At 35.3% G+C, this 27,274-nt stretch overlaps 1 protein-coding gene across 1 annotated transcript in view; it reads left to right on the top strand.

The window, feature by feature from the left end:
- Nucleotides 1-27,274, top strand: part of ASCC3 (activating signal cointegrator 1 complex subunit 3) — a 287,341-nt gene that overhangs the window by 161,091 nt on the left and 98,976 nt on the right. Inside the window, 2 exon segments of the mRNA XM_009285000.2 lie at nucleotides 20,238-20,429; nucleotides 20,758-20,982. Coding sequence (XP_009283275.1) covers nucleotides 20,238-20,429; nucleotides 20,758-20,982 — 417 coding nt within the window.

The following is a 27,274-nucleotide window of genomic DNA, read 5'->3' as shown; positions in this document are numbered from 1 at the left end:
GAAAAGGACCTGGGGGTGCTGGTTGACAGCCGGCTGAACATGAGCTGGCAGTGTGCCCAGGCGGCCAAGAAGGCCAATGGCATCCTGGCCTGTATCAGAAATAGTGTGGCCAGCAGGAGTAGGGAAGTGATCGTGCCCCTGTACTCGGCACTGGTGAGGCCGCACCTCGCATACTGTGTTCAGTTTTGGGCCCCTCACTACAAGAAGGACATCGAGGTGCTGGAGCGTGTCCAAGGAAGGGCAACGAGGCTGGTGAGGGGTCTGGAGAACAAGTCTTATGAGGAGCGGCTGAGGGAACTGAGGCTGTTTAGCCTGGAGAAGAGGAGGCTGAGGGGAGACCTCATCGCTCTCTACAACTACCTGAAAGGAGGTTGTAGCGAGGTGGGTGTTGGTCTTTTCTCCGAAGTAACAAGTGATAGGACGAGAGGAAATGGCCTCAAGTTGCGGCAGGGGGGGGTTTGGTTGAGGTTAGGAATGATTCTATGATTCTATGATTCTAAGTAGATAAAGAATTAATTTTAGTCAATAAAGCTAAAAAATGGAAAATGTGTAAACTTCTAGAACTTAAAATTTTATTTACATGAAATTACAAGAAAATTGTTAGCCTTTTCGTAGAACAAGGTCTTAAACTAATTCATTTTTAGTGCTCAGATAAGACATACTGAAAAACACTGACACTGGAGTAAGTTTTTCCCTAGGATATTTCCTTCCTATCAAATACTAACTTTACTTATTAGGGCAACCAACCTGACTAAGAAGCAAGATTTGGTTTATGATCTCCTGTTGTATGGCTATTATGTTGCCAGCTGCTGTGGAACCAGCAGAATCTGTTTCTTCTCCAAGCAACAGTCATATATAATATATGCACTAAATAATTTAAGAAATTCTAAAAACCCAGAAGTGCCATGTCCTAGTATATATCATACTCCAAATGGAAAAGCCATTTGAGATGAATACTGTCAACCCTTCTAATGCATTCTCTAGAATGGGTTATTAAGAGAATATTAAGAACCAGGGTGATATTTCTAGAACATTTGGACACCAAATGTGTGGGATGAATTGGAATGCATTTCATGCAGTGGTTTTATTCAGCTTCAGACTTTTGTTGGGTAAAATCATTCCTAACCTGTAAGAAAAACAACAATAGGCAAGCAGGACAGATCCTGTTTTGACATATTTGCAGATGAAGTGCATATGGCCTGAAAACTTTTCCAATTAATTTACACAAGACTTTCAGATTTGAAAGTTTTTTGGCTTAGAATTTCTATTTCTTGGTATAGTTTGCATTTAAAACAGTTCTAATTAGACAAGTAGAACTTTTCAGCATCATCCTGTCTTTGTGGAAGAATACTTTGTTCTTTTGATAATCAATAATAGTTAGGAGATCTTAGGAAATACTTTGAATATTTAATTTTCTTAAGTCAAAAGTAGTGGAACTTAAACTGTGATTACTTTTATAGATTATATATATTATATATTAAAACCAGTACGTGATTATAAGCATTATGGTATCTTGCTTTATCTATATTGATATCATCACTTAGTTAATCAGCCATTGGTCCATTTTAATTCTAACAAAATATATAGCTCTTTGTTACCTCTTTAATAAAGAATGGTGTCAGCATGTAGTGGAGTTGTCATGTTTCTGACAGTGCTTGTGCAGCCAGGGTACCCCATACCTCTATCCTGCCCAGTACCTCACGAGTAAGTTTCTCACATTTATGTTTTGTGCCCCTTGCAATAGAAATCAAAATGCTAATATATCTTTTGTGTATCCCACCTTCAGATAGCTGATCTGCCCAACCATTTAAAAATGTCTAATGAAACATACTTGAAGCTTTACTGAAAATATTTATCTGTACATAAGTTTTGCTGTCTTGTGATAGTTTATCACCTCTGTAAGAAAACTACATATGTGATTTCAAAAGTTTATGCAGAACTTCTCTGGTGAATCTTTTCAGTGACAGAAGGCAGAAATTGCAAAAATGTGAATTACTGAGACAGATGTGAACATAGGCCAGCAGCTTCCCTAAATACTGGAAGATTTTGATGAAGCTTAGCAAAGGTTCTTAAAAAAAAAAAAAAATTAGCCAATTGTCCATGTTTCCCAATAGATACAAGAGGCCTAAGACCAAAGTGAAATTTGTGTAGGTAAAGATAAGTAAAAACATTTATATTAAGTTAGTTTTTCCTAACAATCAAAAAATATCTTCAGATACGAAAAATAATTAGGAGTGTTATATAACTGTGTAACATAATAATTGTTACCTGGGAAAAATGTTATGTGTACAGCTGCTGATTACCTGAACTCAGCAAGGCCTGAGATAGTCCACCCTGCACACCAACAAAGTACTTTTGACCAAAAGAGTCTGCAGCATCTTGGTTCTTTGAGAGGCAATATTTACTGGCTGCCCACTCAGTTTTCACTGGCAAATTCAACCTCCACTTCAGAAATCTTGTGTCTATCTTTGACATAACTGCTACACTTTAATGAATTTCAGTTTGCTTTGCATTTTCACATACCATACCCATCCTTGTGTATCCTAACCCAAAAGATATTCCCCGCCGCCCTCCCCTACTCTTCCCGGTCCCCGCAGAGTCTGGATGTGGCTGCAACAGGGAGACAAGCATCTGTGGCGTGATAAGGAGGTGAACCAGGACCAAATCCTGAAGTTATGCATCAACCTTGAAAGCGTCAAGGTTTCTGATATGTTTTTCTTTTGAATTAAAGGGTTTTTTCCAAATAAGGACTTGTAAGAGCTTCTCTAAAAATGTTATCTATTTGAATAATGACCTTGCGCAGCATTTTTTAAGAAGCCATGTTGATTTCTGCTAACTACCATAAGGATCTGTCATTTTCTATAGGTGATGCTGTATGATTCATTTTGATTATGAGTATTAACACTATGAGATGAAATTTGAATTTGCCATATGCAAAACTGTCATTATTTCAGTGTTTAAGGTTATGACCTCTATTTTAGTAATTGGTGTGCTAGGGATTCTTCTCTTTTTTAAGATAGACAAAAACTTTAGGAAGTTAGTTCAATATTGGCTTATAAAGTTGGAAGTTCTAAAATATTGAGAACTTGACAAAATGCTAAAAACCTAGTAGTGGATGGCAAACCCTTAGATTCTAGAATTTAGAGTATCAAAACCTTTGCAAAAGTCTTTTTAGACTCTTTGTAATAATAATAAAAGCAGTTAGCTCAGGAATCAAAGGCTGTTGCATCAAGGATGAAAAATACTGCACATTTTCTGTCTGTGGGATGCCTCTGGCTTTGATATACATGAATTTTGTAATCAAATGTAGAATTCCAGTGCAAAGTCTTTGATTCTAGAGATAACTCTTTCCAAGTATGGTACTACGTGTGTTTATCAAGGAAAACAATCAGAAATCTGAAAAGAGTTTGAAACCTTTAGCATCATATTGCCATGTTTTCATTTAAACTGTAGTATTGCTGAATAATTGAACAGAGTCCTAGTTGGTTTGCAGTTGAAGGATCTCATTGAAAAACATATTGAAGCTAATGGGAAAGAGACTGTTGGCTTTGGAGTAAGCCCTAAGGACACAACTTAATACAGCACAAAATAGTGTTTCACAGAGAAAACACAGCACAGTGTTTAACTTTTTGCAGATGTGGATTTTCTGCAAGCTTCTGGAACTGAAAGCAGTAAGAAAATGTGAAATTGTCCCAGTGATTCATGGGTTAAAACTCATATAGGTTCACCAGTATTACTTATAATTCTTTTACTGATCCCTTACATTCAGAAATTATTTTCTGGGCTCTTGATTCAATAGTTATGGCATAGTAAAAAAGTGTTTGTACTGCAGCATAGCCTTGAAAACATAGCTGGTTTCTTGCTCCATGGGCACGTAATTCCAAAACAGCTGTAATAGTTATTTCCAGGTATTCTCTTAGATTTTGTTCCTGTGAGGCAGCATATTCCTTGAAGTAACCACCAAGATCTCTTGTCTAAGGAATATATTCAAGATGATGGTTGTAAGAGACTTCTAGCCTTTGGAGTACTGTACAGGTCTACAACTCATTGCTTCAGAATCAAGTAAAATTCTTTACTGGTTTGACAATCATAGCCCTATTTATTATTTTTCCACATGGCCCAGTTTCTTTAAATTTCAGATTTCCACACTTAGGGAAAAATAAACAGTAAATGAAAGCAGAGATATTTATGAAACTAAAATGACTACAGAAATGAGTGGAAGGTCACCAACAAAAACCACAACTATTAATAAACCTGTAAAAGGGAAAATAAAATGGTAATTAAGAACATAAAGAATATAGCTAGAGCATATTGGAAAAAAGCAAGATGCATAAGATGCTGTCCACATGCAAATTCACGTTCTATGCAGAAGTTCCATGTGGTTTTTATCATGAAACAGAACTAGTACTGGTTAATAGTTGAAAACTAACTTAATCAAAAAACAGTAAATAAATTATTTCAGTTATACATATATGAATTCCAACTATCAAGAGGGCTCAGATTTTTGGGGGAATATGTGACTACAGGAAAATGATGCTGTTACAGATAGAACCTGGAAATATCTCATTGGAGTTCTTTATATAAGGGTTCATGATGTTGAGGAACAAAGTAAATTTAAAATATCTTCAAAATATTAGTCTAGTGTGGAAATAAATGTTTCTAAGAATAAGTGAGGTGAAACATATCACTTATAATTTTAAGAAAACAAAGCTAATTGAGATTCTTTTTTATTTCATTTTCAGATTTGTAGTTTTCAATGCTGAGTATTGAGAGCCACCTTGTGGCCATACTTTTTAATGGTCATGTATGATGCTGATTTTATGGTAGGTGAAAGGCCACTGTTCATTGTTTCACTTCAGAGCATTTTGAAGATTGAGAATTAAAAATAAATACATAAATACGTTCTACTTCCAGGCATCTAGCCTGAAGTGCAGCTCTCTGCTTGACCTGAAAGATGAGTTCTTTACATTCATATGAAATTTCTGAGATAATTTTTTCTTATTCCCTTGTTCCTTTCCTCTTCTTTTTCTTGCATACATTAATGGATGATAGTATAAAACACAAGATAGATAAGTTACATGTGTACACTTGTATAGTACATATATGTACAAAGTGATGTATAGTAATATAATATGGACTACGTTCGCTGTTGCTAAAAAAAATATAAATTCTTGAACAGTGTGTGTTTTAGGAAGCTAACAAAATTTGTCTGACAGTTTTAAGCATTTATTTTTCTATTGTCTGTTAGTAATTGTTTTGATTACTGGAATAACAGTTAATAGTAAATAGAACAATTGAATATTTAGATCTTTCAAGTTTGTATTTACTCTTATGAAATATACATATCAAATTACTTTCAGGCATCAGAACTGGGATTAGTTGGAGAAAACACATGAGGATGAATTGATAACTCTTGGACACAGCTTTGCAAAATAGCTTTATGAATTTGTGTCTTTTTCTGGAGGAGAGACGTCAAAATTTATTGTGACTATAAAGGGGCTGATGTAAACACAGGAAGTCATCAGCTGAAGCAACAATCTAGATTTTCCTGAATTCAGTTTTCTGTTCTGTAATATAAAGTATATGCTGTGCGTAAAGGTGGAGATTGAAGCAGTACTACTACTCTACCAAGCATTTTCTTTTGGGATTTTGAGGGAGTAGGGATGGGATTCCCCATAAAGTTTATACTTACTTCTGATATTAGTGGAAACCTTTTTTCCCCTCTATGGCTGAATTTGTACTGAGGACTCTCAGACAACTTCGGGGTTTCACAGGCAACTCATTCCATCAAACGCAAAACTCTCGGATTTTACTCTCAAACTAAAAATTAAATCAATAACTGTAGAAATTTGCACAGATAAGAAAAGAAAAAATCACTTAACATCTGCTATCCTTTTTTGTTGTTAGGGGAAAATTGAGATTAGCTAGGCATTTAATCCCATTCTTTGTCTGACAACAGTAGTTTGGGAACATTTCAGTTATATTATGTTCTTACCAGCTTTGTCACATTGGAAAAAAACTGTTTCATGTCATACGTTTAAGTAGCACTATGACCTCTACTGAGTGTAGTGATGACAAATTCTGTGAAGGTATTGCATAATTTTGTCCATGGCAAAGAATGGGCTATGGAAATGTAATATTTTATGGGAAGGTGCATAATTGTATTTGGGGTTTCTAGCAAGTACGAAAGGAATTTATGATAAATAATGCCCCCTGATTAAGTTGCCTTTGTCACCAATAAAAAGGATGTGAAGTCTCCATTCCTATTTTTACTATGATGTTCTTTAGTTCTGTTATCTTCAGACATTTAAAACCATAGGATGATCTGATTAATTTTCATGTATAGGGCCATTAACTTTTCAATTGTTTCTTCAGTTTCTCTGTGATAGGAGGTATTCAGTATCAGAATAAGCAGGGATTAGTGTGAAGACAGATAATGCAAATTCCAGTTTACTTGGAATAGTGAGTGATAATTAAGAGCTATTATTGATATGTCCCATCTGGGAGTGTTGAGACAACGCCACCTGAGTCAGTTACAATAGAAATTCATTGCAACGGAAAGTTATTTGAGGGTCTGTTTTGTCTTTAATTCTTTCCAGGGTAATTCTTGTTCATTAGCCTAAATCTGAAACATGCCAGTAGGGTGCTTTTCAGGCTAAGATTATAGCACACTGATTTTAGGAGACTGCACGTGGTAACTACAAATGCATGATGTGTCTGAGCTCCTGTTGTAGTTGGTGGAGATCAGTGCATTTCAGGCAGTGGAGCCAAGAGGATGCCTGAGCTCAACCATGAGCAGACACGGGGCGGTCAGGGAGCAGAAACGCTGTACAAGCCCTGCTGCTTGGTGCTCATTGACTGTGAAGGGTGCTCAGACTCCTACTTCAGCTGTACAGATCTGCATGTAGACATCTACCGTGTTTTAATCTCAGACTGAACCCTGCCATATCAAGCTGCTGGCACAGTGGCCCGTCTCAAATGGTCAGGCAGTTACTTTACTTTCTAGGGACATTTCTCTGCATCAGACAGCGTTAGCTAGCCCTCTTATCTTCAGTTTTAGCAGCGTGCAGATTAAAGAAGTATGATGAAACTATCTAGTTACCTCAAGTGATGCCTCCTCAAAAAAGAAATAGAGTAAGAAATCTTTTCTAGGTTGATCTGAAAAGGCTATGCCAAGAATTATGAGTCATCAGTCTGTTTCTATAAATCTGATCAGAAAGGCTGTCTGACATCACAGAAAACAGGCTCAGTAGATTTTCCTCTAGTGAGTGGTCACTGGCGATAGCAGAGATAACACCAGCGTTATACGTAAGCGTAGCCTCTGTGTTTCCATTCTGTGTAAAATGTCTGTGACAAGATAATTGGCAAGTCCATATTTGGAGCTCAAAAAATCAATTTAAAAATTAGCTGAAATCCAAATACAAAATTAACACAAGGAAATACTTTTGTTGAATAGCTTCAGATGTTTAGATTGGAATTTGCAAAGTAAAATATTCTTAGATGTGTAAACCAATTTCTAAAGATGAGTGATGATATGATCACCAAGCTTGCTTTGCAATATATTTTATATTATTATCTATATATTATGTTGTTTACATTCATTTTATATACAATATATCATATTTTATGTTAGCTTTCAAAGCGCATAATAAGAAAATCAAGCAAACCAGTAAGAGTTTTTAAAATACCTGTCACACTGAAGCTAATTAGAAGTTTGTATGGATTGCAAGAGTCTAAGATTCTCCACTCCTTTTATTCTGATTTTAATTCATAATTGAGTATTGCCATCTTGAAACCACCGAAAACTGATATCCCTGTGATAACCCTGTAGTATGTGTGTTACGAAACTCCGCAAACATATTTGCCTTAGCACTGAACTGTGGTAGGTGGTTCAGTTCTGTACAGTCACATAAAGTTTCTCTTTATATAGGAATGCTATTAATATGTCTTGAAAGTGATTGCAGTGTTAGTTATAGAACTATTTTACATAGATAGTATTAGCTTTCAGTCTTAAAGTAGGGAAAAAACTTTTTTACTTTTATATATGTTTTTACTTCAACTTCAGTTATTTTTGTCATTTAAAACAATATAAAGATAGTGAGTTTTAAAATGTTATTCCTTCAAGTGGTAAATTATACAGACATACCAATTTTAAGGCAAGTGTTGGCATTGTTTACTATTTGCTTTCCTCCTAGAGTCCTAACAAATGCAGCATTACAGATATGGGTTCAACTTTACAGTAAAGAATTTTGCAAAGCCTTGTGAGATTAGGCTGCTATTAAAAGAAGGCAGAGTTGTGAGATGAAAAACATTTTTAAGGAAAGGAAATGCATGAAGGATGTAGTGATTTGAAGACATATGACTATTAATTGTACAGAAGAAAGACTGTTAATAGAATTAAAAGACTAAAGGAAATGAAGCTCACAGTATGGCATCTAACACTTTTGAACAGTCATTAGCACTAGTGTATGCACGATAAGTAAACAGAGTATGAAAAATGGAAATTAATCAGGGTTGGAGAGGGACTGTGGAAGGAGCACAGCAGCTCTCTTCTCACCTGTTTTGTGCTGCTATGCGCTGCATTAAGTGAGAAAGTAACAGTCTCCTTACTTCTTCCCGTACCAGGTAATTTAGTCTCCATGGTATGTTTGATATGCGAGATATTTTCTTAAATGTCCTCTGAGATCTATCTGCTATGTGGGTAAGACATTTAAAGTTAGCTTGCTGAAGAAACTGTTTAGCCTGCTTTACGATAATGGTATATGAATTACAATATCTTAACAATAGCGAGCTCCTCAATTTTGACAGAGGATTTCTAATCTAATATACAAACCCCAGACAAAGCAGACTGATGAATTAACATCAATGCAATATTTTTTCCTCAAATTTCTGTAAATATATTATAAAAATTACTTGCACAAGAAAATAAGTCATCCCTTGCTCAAAATATCAGTCTTGGAGAGGAGATACATGTGCTAGCTACATGCTTAAAGAACTGTAGATGTAGAAAACAGTCTTTCAAAGCCAAATTTAATTATACATAATTGTCTTCATCTCTGTGATTTTTAAACTTTATAAAGCAATTATCTTGCAGGCTTCATGAAGTACAAAACATAATGTTAGTAAGTGACATAAAATAGTGGGACTATAAAGGCTGGATTTGAGGGGATTTTTTTTTTTTAGAGAGAGTGGGGTAATAAAACCTTTTTTTTTTTTCCAGTAGACAGCGTTTAAGACTACAAGGGATCTCATAATTTAGCAGAGGTCTGTGGGAAAATACCCTACATTTGAACAGGCTCTGGCTGTAAAATTGAGCTCTATGGAGGTGACTGCACAGTGCTCCTTTTTTGCATCAGCTGGTTTCCTCTGGCAGCAAGCCCAATAGTTGCCTCAGTTTAACTGACAGTCTGTCTCTAAATTCCCAAGTCTGCTGACCAAAAGAGCATAGTAATAGAAACCTTCTTGTTTCATCACTTACTAGGTGCTACTTCTGTGCCCTTTTAGGTGTGTAAAGACATCATGTTACCTTTGAAACTGACTTTGAACAGTGTGTAAGTCCATAGGCTTCACAGTTCTGCACTGAGGTTGCAGAACTTTAGAGGGCAGCCTGCTAGTAATTTGGAATAAAACTAACAAAAAAGACAACAGAGTTGTCAAAGGTGTTGGTAATAATCAGATGGTGGTGTTGATAATCAGCGTAAGTCTTACAGATGTCATTTCTAAGGTGGGTTTTTTTTTGTCCTGAGGATATAGTGGAAAAATTTATGAAACAGTAAGACGAGGAGATAATTCTGGGAGAGTTGAGGTTATGGAAATCTGATGGAGCATGCATCTGAGTTGGGACAGGCACACAAGGAATATAAAATTCATAGGAAACCAGGTTTCATTGGTCCCACCACTTAAAGGTCTATTGGTTTCTTAAGAGATTTTTTTCCGTTAGTACTTTATCAGATAAAGTAAATAATTATGGCTTATTATAATTAATTAAGATGACACAATATGAAAATACATAAGCATCTACAATTTTTCATATCCTTTGGAGATTTCTCGAAAAGCACTTGTCTTGTAAGATTTAACATTTGGCGACACTGAATTACAAAGTGTTACTAAGGAATCCTTGAAATTCTCTTAAAATAGCAAAGACACAGAAGGAATAAAATGTCTTTAGTTCTGAGACTTGTTTGATAGTATTAGCACACAAATTAAAAAAAACCCAACTTTGTGATGCTAATTACATCATGAATTTTCTTATGGGTCTTCATATTACACAGGTATCCGTGAAAAAACTTATTTTTATGGTGCTGCAGATGGTCTGATGTTCTAGTTTGGTTATCTTTTCTTCTTGTTAAAGTTCAGGTTACATAGTTCAAGTTACTTAATGAGTGGTGAGTATAATTTTGACCCTTTTTAGTTTAGGAATTTGTACCACTTTTATTTTATTGACTTGCATTTTTTTTATCATGTCTGCTTAGTATTGTTATGTTTATTTCTTCCATGCTGTAGGGCAGAAGCTAGAAAAGTGAAGAAACCAGGCCACGGTACCAAATCAAAAGACATTTAATACCTAGGGTTCATATCTCCAAAAGGAAAGAATTATTTTCCTGTTTTAAGATAAATTTCAGCTTTTCATGGTCCTACATAGTAATGCCAGTCTAAAACTGTTTGAAAACCCTATAGACTATTAATTCATACTGCACTTTTCCAATTACCTAGAAAACTTTTAAGAGAAATTCCATTCTTCTGAAGAATCCTCAGTCTGTCATTTTGCATAGCTGTGAAGTTGTAGTGGACTGTTATGGTTTAATTATTAAATGAGAAATACGCTTAATGTTCACAACTGGATTTTTTTCTCGCAGGGTTAATGATGTCTCAGTCAGTATAGCCTTTGAGGAGTTACACTAAAAATCGTGATGATATATAATAAGTAAGCTGCAGCTGTATTGGAAAGATCTTGAAAACACTTTCTGCTTTCATTGTCTCGGAGTAAAAATGCATCCAGTATTGTCATGGCTCAGCAAAGTGGCAGTTTTGAGTATTACAAAGCAAAGGAGGTGTTCTCAAATATAACAAATATTTGTATAGAAACCATGCAGTATCAGTTCCCTGTTGAAGCAGAAATATTGAAATCTTTGCACGGTTAAGCACAGCAACAAAAGGTTTAACTAGGTCTCCGGAGGATGTCAGTATTCAAACTGAAACCGGTACAAATTCATCCTTGCTGTTGCAATGCTACCCTTGCATGTCATCAAACTGCCTTTCTCTCTGTCAATTTCTTTTCGTGCTGTGTATCTTCGCTACTGGCTAGTTTTCTAACAGCATACTGACAACTTCTGCTGTCAGCAAAACAGACCAAGATTGATGACTTTTTCATCTGTGTATTCCAAGTGGTTAACAAATACGACAACAGGACTTCCTGTCTCAAGGGCTGGAGAGGAATAGATACCTTGCTGTATTTTACATGTTTCATGTATCTATTCCCAGAGAGAGAACAGTTTAATTCTGAATTGATGAGAAAGAAAACCAGAGCTTTATCTGACTGCATGCATTTTAAAATTATGATGTTATACAATTAATTCAATCTTAATTGATGTGCATTTTCATGTTATTGCTAAGCTGAAATATTTTGACACTTCTTTTAATAAGATTGGAGATTATTTAGGCACAGATTTCTGTTCACTGTGAAGTCCAGATTTTCATCGTACTGAAGCAGTACAAAAATGTCTCTATATAATTTTTATTGCACTTGCTATAAACAATAGAAAGATGCTTGTCATTGTACAATATGTGAAAATTACTGTTATTTTTGCTGCATTTTCACTCAGTGATGGAGCTTAAAGTGGGTCATTATAACAAACATTTCCTTTCTATCTAAACCTAGTGCTGCTTGCCATGTGTGTTTTCGCAGAAGAATTATTTGTCATTCTAAGTTCTTAAACCCTTTTATCTGAGAATCAGTAATTCATTCAGTTGTAAGACAGCCACCACAGTCTGGCTTGAAGTGAAATGTTAGGTTACTTTGGTCCATGTTATAAAATTCTGGCTCAAGTTGAGATAGTGTATTGTCTATACAAATAGTTCCTTTTTTTGCTTTATAACAGCTGGGCATTAAGTGAGGTATTTTGAAACTATGTCTACATCCGTGGTGACTTGTTGCAAATCCATCATTTGTGCGTGGTCAAACTTGCATTTGTGATTCTTTCATTCATGGCTTGTCTGGCTGGCTCAAAAATGTAACATTTTAGCAATACTAAATTTTATTAGCTTCTGTCATCAGTGAGGTCTGTAAACACTTTTATCTGCTGCATTATAGATTATGAAGGAATCAAAGATTAAATTAAATGTTTACCTCTTGTTCAGAGTTTTTAATCTGATTGCTATTCTTCCTCCTCCCATAGAATCTTATTTCATTCTCTATGCACCATGTAGCTTTTCCAATGAAAAAGAGATGGAGCTGCTATGATATAACTTAGTGTACTGTAAAAAGAGCACACTGAATAAGGCAAGACATTTCTGGATACCATACCAATCCATTCTTTAACTGGTAGTCATCACGCCCTAAGGTGCCAACTGGATGAAACACAACCTTGTGCAATAAATAGGTTATGATCTGTGGTAAGACCAGGGCAATAGAAAACTGTGCCAGAAATTCTGCCTTAGGCCTCCTTTCCTTGTGAATCAAACAGAGAAGAAAATGATAATTCATAAGAACTTTCTTTTTAAACTATTCTCTGATTGGAGCACAAAGACATGAGTAATAATATTCTTATTTGTACAACTGCAAAGTACGTTTTTAACCTGTATTGTTTTGAAAAATCACAGTATTATCTATCATATGCAAAGTACGTCAGGGAATCATTGAATTGCCAGATTTCAAATTCCCAACAGTTACCACTACTGTGTAAGTAGTGTTCCAGCAATAAACTATTCTCTGATTGGAGCACAAAGACATGAGTAATAATATTCTTATTTGTACAACTGCAAAGTACGTTTTTAACCTGTATTGTTTTGAAAAATCACAGTATTATCTATCATATGCAAAGTACGTCAGGGAATCATTGAATTGCCAGATTTCAAATTCCCAACAGTTACCACTACTGTGTAAGTAGTGTTCCAGCAATAATTCATATTTTCTTTAATAGCAGAAAAATTGTAAGTTTTCATGCTTCACTTTTAAAAGCAGACAAGTCTTTTTGGTCCATATTTACAGAATTCATTTTCCTTTAAAGGGAACAACAGCTTCCCAAGTTTTTTGTTCAAAGAACATCTACAAACACTAACCCTGTAAAAAAATAGAAGAGTTAGCAACCTGGGCTGAAAAGTAAACAACGAAGTCTAAATAATAAAGATAAGCAAAAGAGTGTACTAAAATACAAGTATCACCTAACCATATCTCAAGACTGGTAGTCATACACAATGAAAATTGTATGGCTTTGAAGAAGAGAGGCCATTATTTCACTTGAATAAAAAAATACAACTGTGTTAGAACAAGACAGTCATAACTTGGATAGGCTGCTTGGCAATTGTTCCTAATTGTCTAAACTTCTCCTCCCTTCTCTTCTTCATACAGTTTTTCTAATTGTGATTTAAATACATTAAAACTGAATTCTTTGATACTTCACTCTGCAGTGACTCTGTTTTACAAACTACAGAAACCCAGTATGTTATATAGACCTGAAATATTTTTTAAAACTTGCATTGAAGGTAGCTGTGCCCTGCAGAAAATCATGTTTGCATGTAGAGAGAATTGTTTTTAGTGCAACAACTGAAAAATAGTCTGTGTCCTACTGAGGACTAAGGACAGATAGATTCCTATTCTAAACAAGTATATCTAAATTACAAATTGACAGGAGACAACCCTAAATCAATAGAAACCTGCATACACACAAAGAGGAGAAGGTTCAGAAGAAAAACAGTTATAATACTATAATACAGAAAATTAGTCCTGAATTATGTGCTCCTGATGATTGCACTCAAAGAATTGTTATCTTAACACTGATAGAGGAAGACATTTAAGCAAAGCAGTCATACTACTCTCCTTTCTTTCTCCTTCAGAGGTATTTTTAGAGCACTTTACAGAACTTACTGAGGTGATTTCAGTAAATTGATCAGAGCGGTAACTCATAGGTTTAAACAGTTCTAACTTTAATACAGTGAACTTAAATCTCCAGAGGGAGACAATTAGATTATTGACTCTTCCAGGAGAAATTCAAACTGATTCACATTTGTTTGCTAGAATTACCTTCTTCAAATACTGACTTGCCAGGTACCCACTAATTATAACCCAGTAAAAGAATAAAAGTTGGACAGAGATATTACTTCAGGATAACCATACAAAGTTAATAGCTAGATACATTTAAAAAGTGAAGATGTAGAGAACGAGCATGCATACTCATTAAGTAGAATAGCATATTGGCCAGCCTGCATCCATCCAGAAATGATCTGCTAGGTCATGCAAGTCATCTTGATTGAGGAGAGCTCTCGGTAGTCTTTGAGTTCTTCACAGGAACCAGCTGCAGGGTGAACAGTCAGTGAAGCTAATACTGCTGTTCCCAGAAAAGAGCGAGGGAAGTAATGTGAGGGCATATCAACACAGAAGCACTACCTGAATCCAATGTGTTGAAACGTTGGGTAACTTTTTAAAAATGACTGATTTAAAACTTCGCAGAAAAGCTTCATGACAAGTCGTTTATATATGATTTAGTGTATTACTATGTGTTTAGTAAATACTAATAATTTTCCATTTCATGCCGTTTCTCAAGAGGTATGGAAGGTAATACAAGATAAGGACCAATTGTTTAATATATATTCATCACAGAAATGTAGTCGACTTTTAAATCCTTCAGGAAAAATTTCTTTCAAAAGTTAATTCTTTCCTTCTGTAATAAAATAGTAATTTAATCTTGCTCTTACCACATAACATGCCACTTCATCCTTGTCCTAGAAACAGCTGCTGATAGGTTAGTTACTATGCAGACAGTACAAGTTGGATAATACAAATAAAAGTTCTAATTCGTAAAAGGAGAGTCCCCAGGTAAAATCATTGCAGCTCAAATGCCTTCCTCTTTTCTCCCTTTAGACTCCAATCTGCATTTCTTCATGTTCAGTTTCTTTCATGAACTGTTGGATAGTGTTACTGCTCATCTTCACGGTTTAGTATTTTCTCTAGGTTTCATATACTTGCTCTAACTGTGCATATTAAGGAGTCTCATGGTTTTTTCTGTAACAAGAAATTATTATATTTTGACTTCATATTTAAAAAACCCTTCTCGTGGTTTTATTGGCACTATCTAACTTTTGATCTCTCCCCTTTGAAACAGCAGTTGTGAATAAAAGAATAAAACTTATGTTAAACATTTAACTTGTATAGTTTAATTAATATGCAATATGTATGTCGTAAATTCTGAAAAGCAAAAGTGGTGAATGATCATGCAATCTGTTGATCATTTCTTCCCATTTCTCTCAGTCCTCATACATACTGAAGTCATGTTAGTTTTTTGTATTTAAGGAGCAGGAATAAGCCCACTGACAGACTCTTCAACTTCCCTTTTTTCATTCTGCTTTTCTCAGCCGCCCTTTACTTCCTGAATGGATAGAGACTTCTCCCATCTTACCTTAACATCATAAATTTTGAAAGACAATCAGTATTCTTTAAATGAGCCAGCGGAGCAGATTCAGCAGCGTGAATAATATGAATGAGGCAGAGGAGACTTTTGTCTTGTTGGAACTTAAAACAATTTAGAAGGTCAACCTAAGAATTACACTTTCAGATGTCTTCAGGAAAGTTACAAAATAGTTATTTGGGAAATAACTGAATTGTATTCAGCACACAGTAGTAGTACAAATTAAAACTGCCCTTCATTGAAGGCTGCAGCAGAAGATACCTTACTTTGTTTATTTTAGATGTCTGTGATATCTGCTATCAGAGCACCGACACTCATCAAGTGAAGTTAATGAGGCCTCAAAATTAAGAGCTAGTACTTTGCAGAGTGTCAGGACAGTGCAGAGAATGAAGGATGGGAATAAATGGCTCAGAATTGCTCAAACCAGTGAACAAATATGATGGTGCATTCTGAACAAACTGCAAGTGCTGTCCTGTTGTGAATTCCACAGAAAGGAAATTACAATGATTGAGTCTTACGATCACAAGCATAAAGTTTTGCTATAGTAAGGTGATCATGAGAAAAATAGCAGAATAGCCTGTGCCATTTGTGTTACCGGAAGAAAATATATGATAGTCAAAAACTGTGTTATTAGTGGTAAAAAACACCAAAATTCAAAGTTGCAAACAATATCTTCAAAATGAGGAAGCAGAAAGGAAAAAGAAGTAATTTACACAAAGAAAAAAAAATCTGATCTTACCAAGTAGTGGTGATCTACTTAGTCTGTCCTAGATGAGTGTAGCAATTGGAGATTAAAGAAAAGACATAAATTTGTGTTTCATTTATCAAGAAGTAATTTATTGGCAGCTGCTTCTCATAATCAAGTTTTATTACTCTTTTTTACTTGATTTTTAGATAAAATAAGAAAAAAAAACAGCTATAAGCCTATTAAAAATTTCATTCTTTGATTCATGTAGTATTGGTAGTTCAGACAAAAAGCATGCAGCTTATAGTCTTTATGAATGATGATACCTTTGTGATACCAGATGCAAGCAAAGGGTAAGGAAGGGTGTTATCTTTTTTAAGTCTTTAGCTGAAATACACTGAAGCTTGATTAAATCATATTTTTTTTTCTGCTACATATGCGTCACCTCATTAAAATTAAGCAGGACATTTTTCTGTGTCTGTGACATTTTTAATGTGTCTTAATCAAGAACTGAATGAAATTAAAGACATTTAAAGGAGAAATATAGGTGGCAGCAAGCTAAACTAAGAATTTATTTAATATATACTGTTTTAGATGCACACACACATGTAAGCAAAGGTCATAAATCTACAGCCCTCTTGAGCAATAAGGGAGGGGAAAGAAAATCAATTCTAATCAGGAGACCAGTGCCAGAGCTCATAATAACAACTTCTCCGTACACCTGAGGCACTTAGTAACACTTAATATACATTTTAAGCAAAACCTTTTAGTCTGTAATAGAACAAGATGGGACTAGTATAACTTTTTATAGTTTCACTTGCCTTATTTAGTAGTTGTGGGTTTTGTTGTGTCTGCAACCGTTAAAATCCAGATTTAATAGAATAACCTCGCAATTCATTGGCACAAGAGCTAAGGAGGTTTATTTGCAAATATGCTGCTATTGAAGGATATGCTGTGTGAGCAGTCTTCCAAGCCATCACTGAGATATGTGATTTATGTTTTTATTTTATTTAATCAAGTGTAACTTTATAAAATTGGGTTACTTCATTGTTCTTGAACTAACTTGCCTTGTATCTTTGTAATTTAAAATGCCCACAAATTTATGGAAAGAAAATTAATTCAATTTCTGTGCAGTTAATGGAATCATCAAGGATAGTTAGTGATTTGATTTGATTGGCATTTGTTTTTTCCTATGTCAGAAGTGGGCTGTGAGTTTTTCATTAAAAAAAGCTCATCATCTTCTGTGTTGGAAAAAATTTATTTAATGTATCTCAACTGGTTAGTGTGCAACCTGGAAGTCTAGCACTTCATAGATTCAATAAATGAACAGACAAAACCTGTGAATATTAAATATTTCAAAGATGTTTTAGAATGTGTGGTAGATTTTAGAAAGTGGATATTCCTTTCTAAACACAACTATATGGATACATTTAGGTGTACCTAAATTTTTACATATTTTTAAACAGTTGATTAATATTAAGCTTGGAAGTACTTGAATTATAGTCAGACTAGCATTGCCATATCTTAACGTGTTTTCTGTCACAAACTTTTCCCCTTTGTCCTCCTTTTTCCTATATTCACAAGTTCCTTTCTCTAAATTGGTGACATTGTGGTTCCTAAAACTGCAAACAAATACAGTTTCCTTCCATATATAGTACAAAATTTTACTCTTCTTAGTTTCCCATCAGTAAATTGCCCTGTCTTTCAGTCACATTAGACAACATAAGCAATCAGGTTACAAAGGTATGTAAATTTGAAATTGTGGAGATTTGAGAACAAGATTTAGTTTTTTCAGCTACAGATTATAATATTTAAAGTGCAATTTTTTATATTGAATAATTGTGCTTTTTGAAAAGTACTTATTTTAATACCTGTAGTATAGTCGTGTGACACCAATACAACAAGCTCTACTAAAAAAGTGAAATTTCTGACAGTTGTCTTATCACATAGGAAGATTTGCTTTATTTAAGGCAAATGCTAATTACATTGTTAAATGCTTGCACCACGTTCTGAATGTAATCAAGATCAATCCAAATTCCTGTGTCACAATTCTCAGATTCGCAGCTGAAGTGAATTTTCCACATGCCTGTCTTCTGTGAGATTTGTTTTTGATATACTATAAATGCAAACCTTGGTGCATTGGTATTCTTTATGAAGTATTTGTTTCCATTCACTAGCTCATAAAGAATAAGCTTCATGAACTGCACTGCCACTTTCTCAATTTTTTATTAATTCATTTTTAAGCACTACAGCAGTTAATTAAATTTGGCAAAAAATCATGTGTAGTTAAAAGCTGAGTTTGATTTCCTTTAAATGAATAGTAAATAATTACTGCTAAAGCAGGAAAGATCAGATATTGAGAAGCTGGATAATTGTGAAGCTGAGAAATATGTTTTTCCTACAATATTTTTCTTTTCCTGTCCTCCTTTATAATTGCATTCCCATCTCCCTATTTATTTCTGTGTTTGCAGAGATTTATTGTTCATGTTTGGCAGTATGCCAGTACTGTGAACCATATTTTGCTTTGCTTTACCCACTCTGTATCCCTTAAGTCAACTTTTAGTGACTGTGTGTCAGGTACTAGTAAATGTGAAGATTTAAAAAAAAAAAAATCATCATAATTTGATCTAGAATTAATTCACTATAATATACAGGGCTGAAAATACAGTGATAGTCAAAAAATACTTAACTGTTGTGGTCTATGAAAAAGTAGAGATTCTCTGCTGGCAATGATAATAAAGAAATCTGTTTTAGGGAAAGATTAGAGTCATCATTACCACAACCCTCCTGGTGTCATATTCAGCAGCGATTGATTTGGGAAGGCAGTTAGGAATGTGGAAGAGATGGGAGGAAAATCAGAGGTGTTGGTGGCAAATCAGGGACATTGAAACATGAAGATCTAAGGAACCAGTAGCCAGGGGCGAGGGTAAAGAGCTTGTATACGGCATGCTTTCTGACCTTATATTAAAGCTCATATAAGCTTGGTTGAAGGTCCTTTATTCCAGTTTACAACAGGGTTACCGTGCCTTTCCTCCTGTCATCTTAATTGTAATAAAAGAGCTGCACTTTTTGTGATACTTGAGCTTTAGCCCAAAGCCATGTTTCTGAACAGAAAGACAACTGTTCCCGTTGGGCTAAAATGGCATGAACTCTGGTGGTTTGGTTTTCCTTTTTAAGTGGTTGGTTTTTCTTCCCTGTTGCTTCTGGAAGACACACTCCAAAGCAATTTGAGTTTCAGAACTTAGTGTTTGGAAGGGAAGTGTATTAGTTTTTCTTAACTTTGAGTCAATATTTGGTTTAGGTGAAGCATGATAAAGTTAGTACCCAGAAACAAGGGAGACATGCTTATGGACCTTGTACACAGTGGGAGGCTGGAGGACCTGAGGTTTTGCACGCTGAGATCCCAGCCTCCTACACATGGGGAAGGTAAAAATGAGGAGTAGATGAACAGTTTGGTTCCATACTATGAATTTATTAATCCATGCTGTGCTAGGCTGATGCAATGGCTGGTGGTGAGGAAGGGTATCCCCTCCTTAATGATAAGTATAGTGTGTGGCCTGCTGCCTTAAGCCTGTCCTAGCTGCCTGCATAGTCTGAAAGAGTGGCTTTTAAGGAAAGTGAGTTCTCAGTTTCAGTGTTCATACTGGTTATCAGTAAATTTGGATCTCTGTTTAAGTGAAGCTATATTTTTATAAAAGTATTCTTTTAAACAGTTAAGTGTATTCTTTGGAAAGTAAGAATAGAAGTCAAATTCATTTGTAGAAAATCATGACATATTGGTGTTGATGAAAAGTTTAACATTAATAGAAATAGTTCCTCTCGTATGACTCATAATAATTTTCAATGGGGGTTTTTCCTGTATTTTTTTTTAATACAATGCTGCTTATACTGTAATTAGAAGTGAATTTAATTTTTATGCTTGTCCATTCTAGGTACAGAGATCCAGAAATAAGCAGTTACGTGAGCTGTTTCCAGATGGATTTAGTATTCATCATGCAGGAATGCTGCGGCAAGACAGAAGCTTGGTTGAGAACTTGTTTTCTAACGGACATATCAAAGTCCTAGTTTGTACAGCTACGCTTGCCTGGGGTGTCAATCTTCCTGCTCATGCTGTTGTTATTAAGGTAAGAGCTTCCACTACTCTGCACATGGGTATCTGTCTTAAAAGAAACCTGTAAAGAAGCTTAGATAGCAAGATCTTTATTGTGGGTTTTGGGCCTGGAGGGGAAATGTCTGATTGACTTGAAATGTTATTTATATCTCATTAAACTGATTCCCTCCAGTGGGAGTCTAGTTTGTATAGTAAAGATTTAAATATATCAAAGATTATGAAAGGATTAGTTAAAGTACACTTCTCAAATCATGCTATATTTGCCTAATTTCAGTATTCAGCTCATCAGGATTATATTCATGTGTATTTATGTTAATTTTTATTAACTTTTCCTCAACCAGGGAACACAAATATATGCTGCAAAAAGAGGCTCCTTTGTTGACCTTGGAATTTTAGATGTCATGCAGATATTTGGTCGAGCTGGACGGCCTCAGTTTGACAAATTCGGAGAAGGTGTCATTATTACAACTCATGATAAACTCAGTCATTACCTGACTCTTCTTACTCAGCAGAATCCAATTGAAAGCCAGTTTCTTGAAAGCCTTGCAGACAACCTAAATGCAGAGGTAACCTTTGAATCATTTAGAGAAACTAGCAAACTTTAAAGGATTAATATTATTTAAAACAAAAATGCAATATTGTCACACTTAAAATATCTAAAATGGAAATTTTGTTTATTACTGGTAGTCTGTAGGTGTGTATGTTTAAGAGGAGTGAACTGTTACACATGTGAAAATGTTGGGGGCCTTTTACAAAAGGTAGTAGGTATTAGAAGTAGTACGGAGGGTCAAAATACCATTAAGATAAAACTGCAGAAACACGTAGCATTTACTTTTAATCAGAAGTGCTTTATTAGAATTTAGTAAGTGTTCTGCATAACTGCAAATTAAAATCCGCAAAAAATTAAAGCATGTCTGTCTCTCTATAAACAAACTTACTTTCATGGTTAACTGCAATATAGGAAGAATAATGTACTTGGCTTGAACTCTTCTCTTTGTTTTACAGTGGTAATCAGAACTGGCTCATTATAAATAGCAAGTTCCCAGTTTGCTTCAGTAAAAATCTTAAAGTGCATTTTCTTTGAAAATGCTGTGGTTGTATTGAGAGTGCTGACCTCTGTCATACCTCTGTCATATTAAAATACATAGATTGAAAAGCTATCTATTGTAATAACCAATTAAAAATATGTATATACACACACAGACACTTTTTACAAGGAACTCTCAGAAATTTAAACATGCTTAAATGAAGAAGAGAATACTGTTTTTCAAAGCTACTGGACATTTTTTTCAATAAAAGTAAAGGAGTTCAGCTAAACTGAAATATCCAGTGCCATCTTAAAACTGATTATCCCTTTGAAAGATGTGAAGTTTATTTGGTCTATTGGGAATAGTCTTGGGTTTTTAAGATGCTTGTTCTGTTTTATCTATGTAATTCTTACATATTTCTGTTTATTTTTTACCTTTTTATCACTTTAAAGTCTTTGCATTATTCAATCATAAATAATAATTTTAAAAGGAAATTCTGGAAAGGAGCAGAAATTGATACAGTGACCTTTTAAAATGTTAAGATTCATTCCTTGATTCTTTAGAAATGACCAAGTTTGATCATTCATGATTTTGGTTGATTTTTTTTTTCTTTTAAGGGGTCTCATAAGTTATTTCTTCAGTTCCTGTTAACAGGAAAAATCTCTGCCCAAGTACAGTCACACATCAGAAGCAGAATAAGGTTTAGCAGAATAAGGTTTAACTATATTCCAAGTATTTCCACACACAAATGTCGGGGAATGAAAATATTGACACCTGTCTGCGCTCCCAGCTACTCCTCTTTACCTCAAGGCTCTGGAGTGGTCTGAGTACAAGGCAGGAGAGAGAAATTTAACTCCCCCAGAACATGAGTCACAAATGTGATGAAAAGGAGCCATTTGCAATTTTCCAATCCCTCTTTCTACCACAAAGGAGAGAGGAAAAATAAACGGGAAGCATGCTTGCAGTGGGCAGGTGTCATGCTCCCAACCATTTCCTTTTGACGACACTTTTGTACTCCTGGAGATAGACACCTGTGAATGTTCTCTAAGTGGAACTGGAGGGATATTCAGTTATTTAAAATTGGATAGTAGCAACTTACACATTAGCAGTAATAATTTAAACCCTGAAGTTGGTTGTGAAGGCGGGAATTACCTGTAGTTATTGTGGAGCACCCCAAGACGTTAGGAGGGATAGATCTGGTCCTGGGATACTGTGTGCCTTTTCACTAGGAAAGAATCCAGCCAGATTTCGTAGAAAAGCTTTGTTCTTTTTCTTGAGATACATGAAGTAGACAAGGAAAAAGAGTTGGGTATTCTTTCCTTCACAGCAAAGGATTTATTTTTCTACTTTTTTTATTTTAATATTAGAAATTTAGTCCTCCCATCTCACAGAAGGCCTTCAGGTCAGTGAAGAACTACAAAGACACTGGAAGAATAAGCACCTGTTGTGAACTAGGTCAGAGAAGATCTCTATGATTGACTTACTGTGAAAAACAAATGGCATGGCTATACGCTACTGTTTTTTCAGGCTTTGTCTGTATTCCTCCAAACTGTCCAGAAGGTGTGTGGATGTGCTGGTGTGCCCACCTGAATTATACCAGGAATCTCAAGTATTCCTTCCACAGAGCTCCAGCAGAAAAGCTAGCTGTTGTGGGGAAAATGCTTTACTGACATACCCTAAAAAATCTTGTTGGTTAGTTTAGCAAAAGAAAGTTTCAAAGGAGATACAACAGCTCTCTATAACTAGCCGGAACTAGAAGTGAATAGGAGAAAGAAAAGAGAAGTTTGGCCAATGCCAGTACAAGAATTAATCACCCTGTTCATAAGTAAGCTTGCCCGGAATATAACATCTGGAACAGTCTGTCTTTTAGCAGTAGTGAAGATAAAAGTCATCCAATTTTTTTATATGGTGAAGATTTTGTAGTAAGTGTATGTATTTGTATGGAAGATGTGATTGCATATGAGGAAAAGATTTGACTTGATGAACCAGGAGTTCCAGTACTATTTCTTCCCTGTCATCTGAGAATGTAGTTAAGAAAGCATGAGATGTAAGCTATTCATTTTCAATGTGTAATATTTTGTAGAGAGAGAGAGGTTTTAATGGGCAGCATGTTGTTCCTCTGATCTAAGCTGTAGTTCCAAAATATCACAAATTTTCCAGCAAGTTACATTCATTTATCTTTTTATGCAGAGGAAAAAATTTTTTAAAAATCTAAATGTAATTCTATTTTCAGTATCAAAGAAAAGACATATTTGGTTATAGTTACACTTCAGGATTCTTCTCCCCTTCCTCCTTTTCCATTGTACAGATTGCAAATTCTTAGTTTTAAGTCCTAGGTGTTTATCTCACAGGAAGTACTTAGAATGGCTTAACAAAATATTTATAATGTAGCAAGTGACTGCTTGTATGTTTCTGTATGTTACTGTACTAGATAGTAAATTAAGGTGCCAAACTGCTGCTAGCATTGACTTTGGTGCACTTAGCACCAAAAAACACATTGAAGGTGGAACAGACCTGGTTGATTGTTAGAACACAAAACAATTTTAATTTGTCCCAGGCTTGTGATTTTCACAGCAGATTTTAAAGGTAGTGGTATCTTCTCTTTCTCTTTTTTTTTTTTCTTTCTTTTCACTGCATTTAACAGTAAGCACTCTACTAGCTTAAAAGCTGTTAAAGAAAAAAAAAATCACTGAAGACTTGGGAAGGTAAATAACATTCTGTAGCACCAGCTGAGTATGTCAAATGGATATTTAAGAGGAAAAAAAAGCATCAAAAAGCAAGACATTCAAGGGAGAAAGGGCTCTGTGAGCTTAGAATAGTAATGTCTACAGTGATTATGAAACACTAAAAATTGTACAAAATAAAAACAGTGAGTTGCGGCAATTTTAGATAAGACTGACAACAATAAAAGCAATCTTACTTGTGAAGCTTTATTTAGATTTTTACCTAAAAAGAGAAGGATTTGTTCGTCCAGGGAAGTATGTATTTCTGCTAAGTAGTTTCTTTTCAAATGTGTACACATTACTGAAATTCTTTCCAGAAGTAGAGGAAATCTCAATAGAAATTTAATGACTTTTAACAGTAATTGAGTATCCAAGTAGTACTTTGAAAAATATTGCTCGTAGACACTGCAAAAATAATTTGGTTACACTGAAGGTGTAAAATTAAGAAGTTAATTCTCCTGCCCTGTTAAAATAGTAGAACTAAAGAAAAAAATAATGGAATAGAACAATAATTCTGTTTCATAGGAGGTAGTAATCTTATCCAATCAAAGATATATAGGAAGTATGTGATGTACAGTATAATAAAAACTACTTCTAAGTGCAGCACTTCTACCGCAGGATTTGGGGTTTGGGGAAAAGTGCAGGAAACTGATGAACTAGTTTAGACAGAACTATTTCTTTTCAGATTTTATGTAATGGTAGTGTTATCTGAAAAGAACAGTGTACTCATGGCTTTAAATTACTGTAGATTCTGTGGCTGCAGTACAGTTACAGCAGCTGAAGATGCAGTCAGAATTTTGTTAATCACTATGATAAATGGTTGTTAGTAGAAATAGCAATGGCAAATGCTGAAAAGCAATAGAGTAACAAGGGCATGAAACCACCTTTTTTTTTGTCATCTGATATGTGTGATGTTACTTATCCTTCTGTCATGACGTACAAGAAAAATTAGCGCCTGCCAGATTACAGGAAATCAATACTATAAGCAGATACAAGGAGCTATTGTGTTAGGTTTTTTTGGAAAGTAACTTCATTTCTTTATAATTGGAGTCAGTCTAAACTTCTGTATATGCTGATTTGATCTAAATTAGTGGAATCCTCTGAGAAGGATACAGGTGTGTTAGAAATTGTTATGTTTACCTGGAGATGACTGTCCCATAGGCTGCAGCATTCTGAAAAAAATAAATACATTTTAAAACATATGCCATCGTATCGATCAGTAGATGGTCTTAGGAAGTTGGTCATCTTTTATAGATACTGTCCCTTTGGCAATAACAGTAGCACTATATGGAGACAAAAATACATGTTTATTGACTGATCTGTTATAGAAATCTAGACAGTATGCTGATGACCACTGTCATCTTTGCCGTAACAGAGCCTGTTGTTAGCACCAGCAAATCTGCACTGATATATAATAAAATTACATATTTTAGGAGCAGAGTCTGCTTTTATTACAAGTCATTCAGGAAATCCAAATGCTTATGCTGTAGTTGTAAAGAGAAATCAATTAAAGGCCAGAAGCACTGCTGGATTGTTTAAATTCTTAATTTATTATAGACAGATGAGTAGCTGAAAGAAGAACTAGTAGAATGAAGGCAGCAGTTGGAAATATGGGAAGGCTCCATGTTTCCACAAGAATATGAAGTTGCTTTTACCTAGACCAGGTCTCTTGGCAGAAATAGGTAGGTGTTAAGAATGAGGCAATGATTCAGATATTTGGGGTAATACAATATGTAATCCTAGCCGCACAATCGCTAAGTAGAATCCAGAGCCTTGAATTTTGTATCTAGGCTTATGTGGTGCAGGAGAGAAAATTTGGGTAATGATGGAAAAAAAAATGAGGGTATTTTTAATTCTCAAATGAATTTTCTAGAAGCAGAAAATTTTCAGAGAGGATGGGCAAAGGAATAGATCAGCTTCTAGGAAAGGAACACACCAGTTTGCCTGCACGGTTCAGGCGAGAACAAAGACAAATGGGAGATTATATGACAGAGTTTTATGAAGTAATGAGTGACGTGGCAAAAAATTGCACCTCTCCTGGGACAAGAAGCAAGAATTATTGGCTGAGATGAGTCAGTGGCAGGTTCAGAAAACACAAAAGGATGCCAGCTGGGTGGTTAGACATGGAACTCTTTGCTGCAGGGAGTTGTATCTAAAAGGTAGAGTAGTTCAAAAACTATACAAAAATGGAATAAAAATCCATTGAAAGATATCAAATGCAAAGGCAAAACCTTTAACTAAAGACCTTGAGGTGCAATAGTTTAAGAATTTGGGAGAAATTTATATGGTGCTTGTTTCTCATTGCCACTTTCTGCCCTTCAGCATTTGCCATTATTTAATCTCAGAGATCGCATCCTGGCCTTGATGTCCCAGTGCATTTGTTCTTAGGAAAGCTACAGACTGGGAAAAGCTGAAATATACCCAACTTCATTGAGTCGACACCAAAATTAAGACTTGGAACATGTATTTCAGCACCTCAATCCACTGAGAATTCTCTCCTGAAGATTTGTTTTGAGTTTGGGTTTGGGGGTTTTTTCTTCTAAAAATGAGCAGAAGAAGAGTAAATGGTCAGCGATGCTCAACATAGGCATGGAGATGCCCTTTTTCTTTTCTGCTGAAGTTGTGCCACTGGGCATAATGGAATGTAAAAAGGAATAAAATAAATAGCTGGTTAGGGTGCTTAGTCAAGAGGAGCGAGTCCTGGGTCAGTTGACCAGCTGGCAAACAGAAAATACCTACAGCTGTATTTTCTGGAAATACAGGAAGAAAGATAAGATGCAGGGGATGTGGTTTAATTAGACCATAAACTTTAACTTATCTGGGAACTATCATCAATAGCTCATACAATGCAGGTCACCATTCCTTCCCTAATTGTTTCCACCTGATAGAGCCCTCCCTGACATCCACAGCTGGACCCCAGCTTGTTGCAGGGACGACTCCTTTGCTAGAAACTGAGGAGAGGATTTGCAGTACCGGACAGTAGCTATACCTTCCCCGGGGGTATGCCTTTCCTCGCATTTACTTACAATTTTGTTGTGAAGCCAGAAACATGAGGTGGTGACTTGTTTAGTTTGGACAAACCTCCTAATCTGTTTTTTGCCTTGAAA

The sequence above is a fragment of the Aptenodytes forsteri genome, unplaced genomic scaffold, assembly GCF_000699145.1.
Source record: "Aptenodytes forsteri isolate BGI_AS27 unplaced genomic scaffold, ASM69914v1 Scaffold171, whole genome shotgun sequence".
Classification (NCBI taxonomy): Eukaryota; Metazoa; Chordata; class Aves; order Sphenisciformes; family Spheniscidae; genus Aptenodytes; species Aptenodytes forsteri.
Note: the sequence above shows the minus strand (reverse complement) of the source record. Positions and strands in the feature narration are given on the sequence as shown.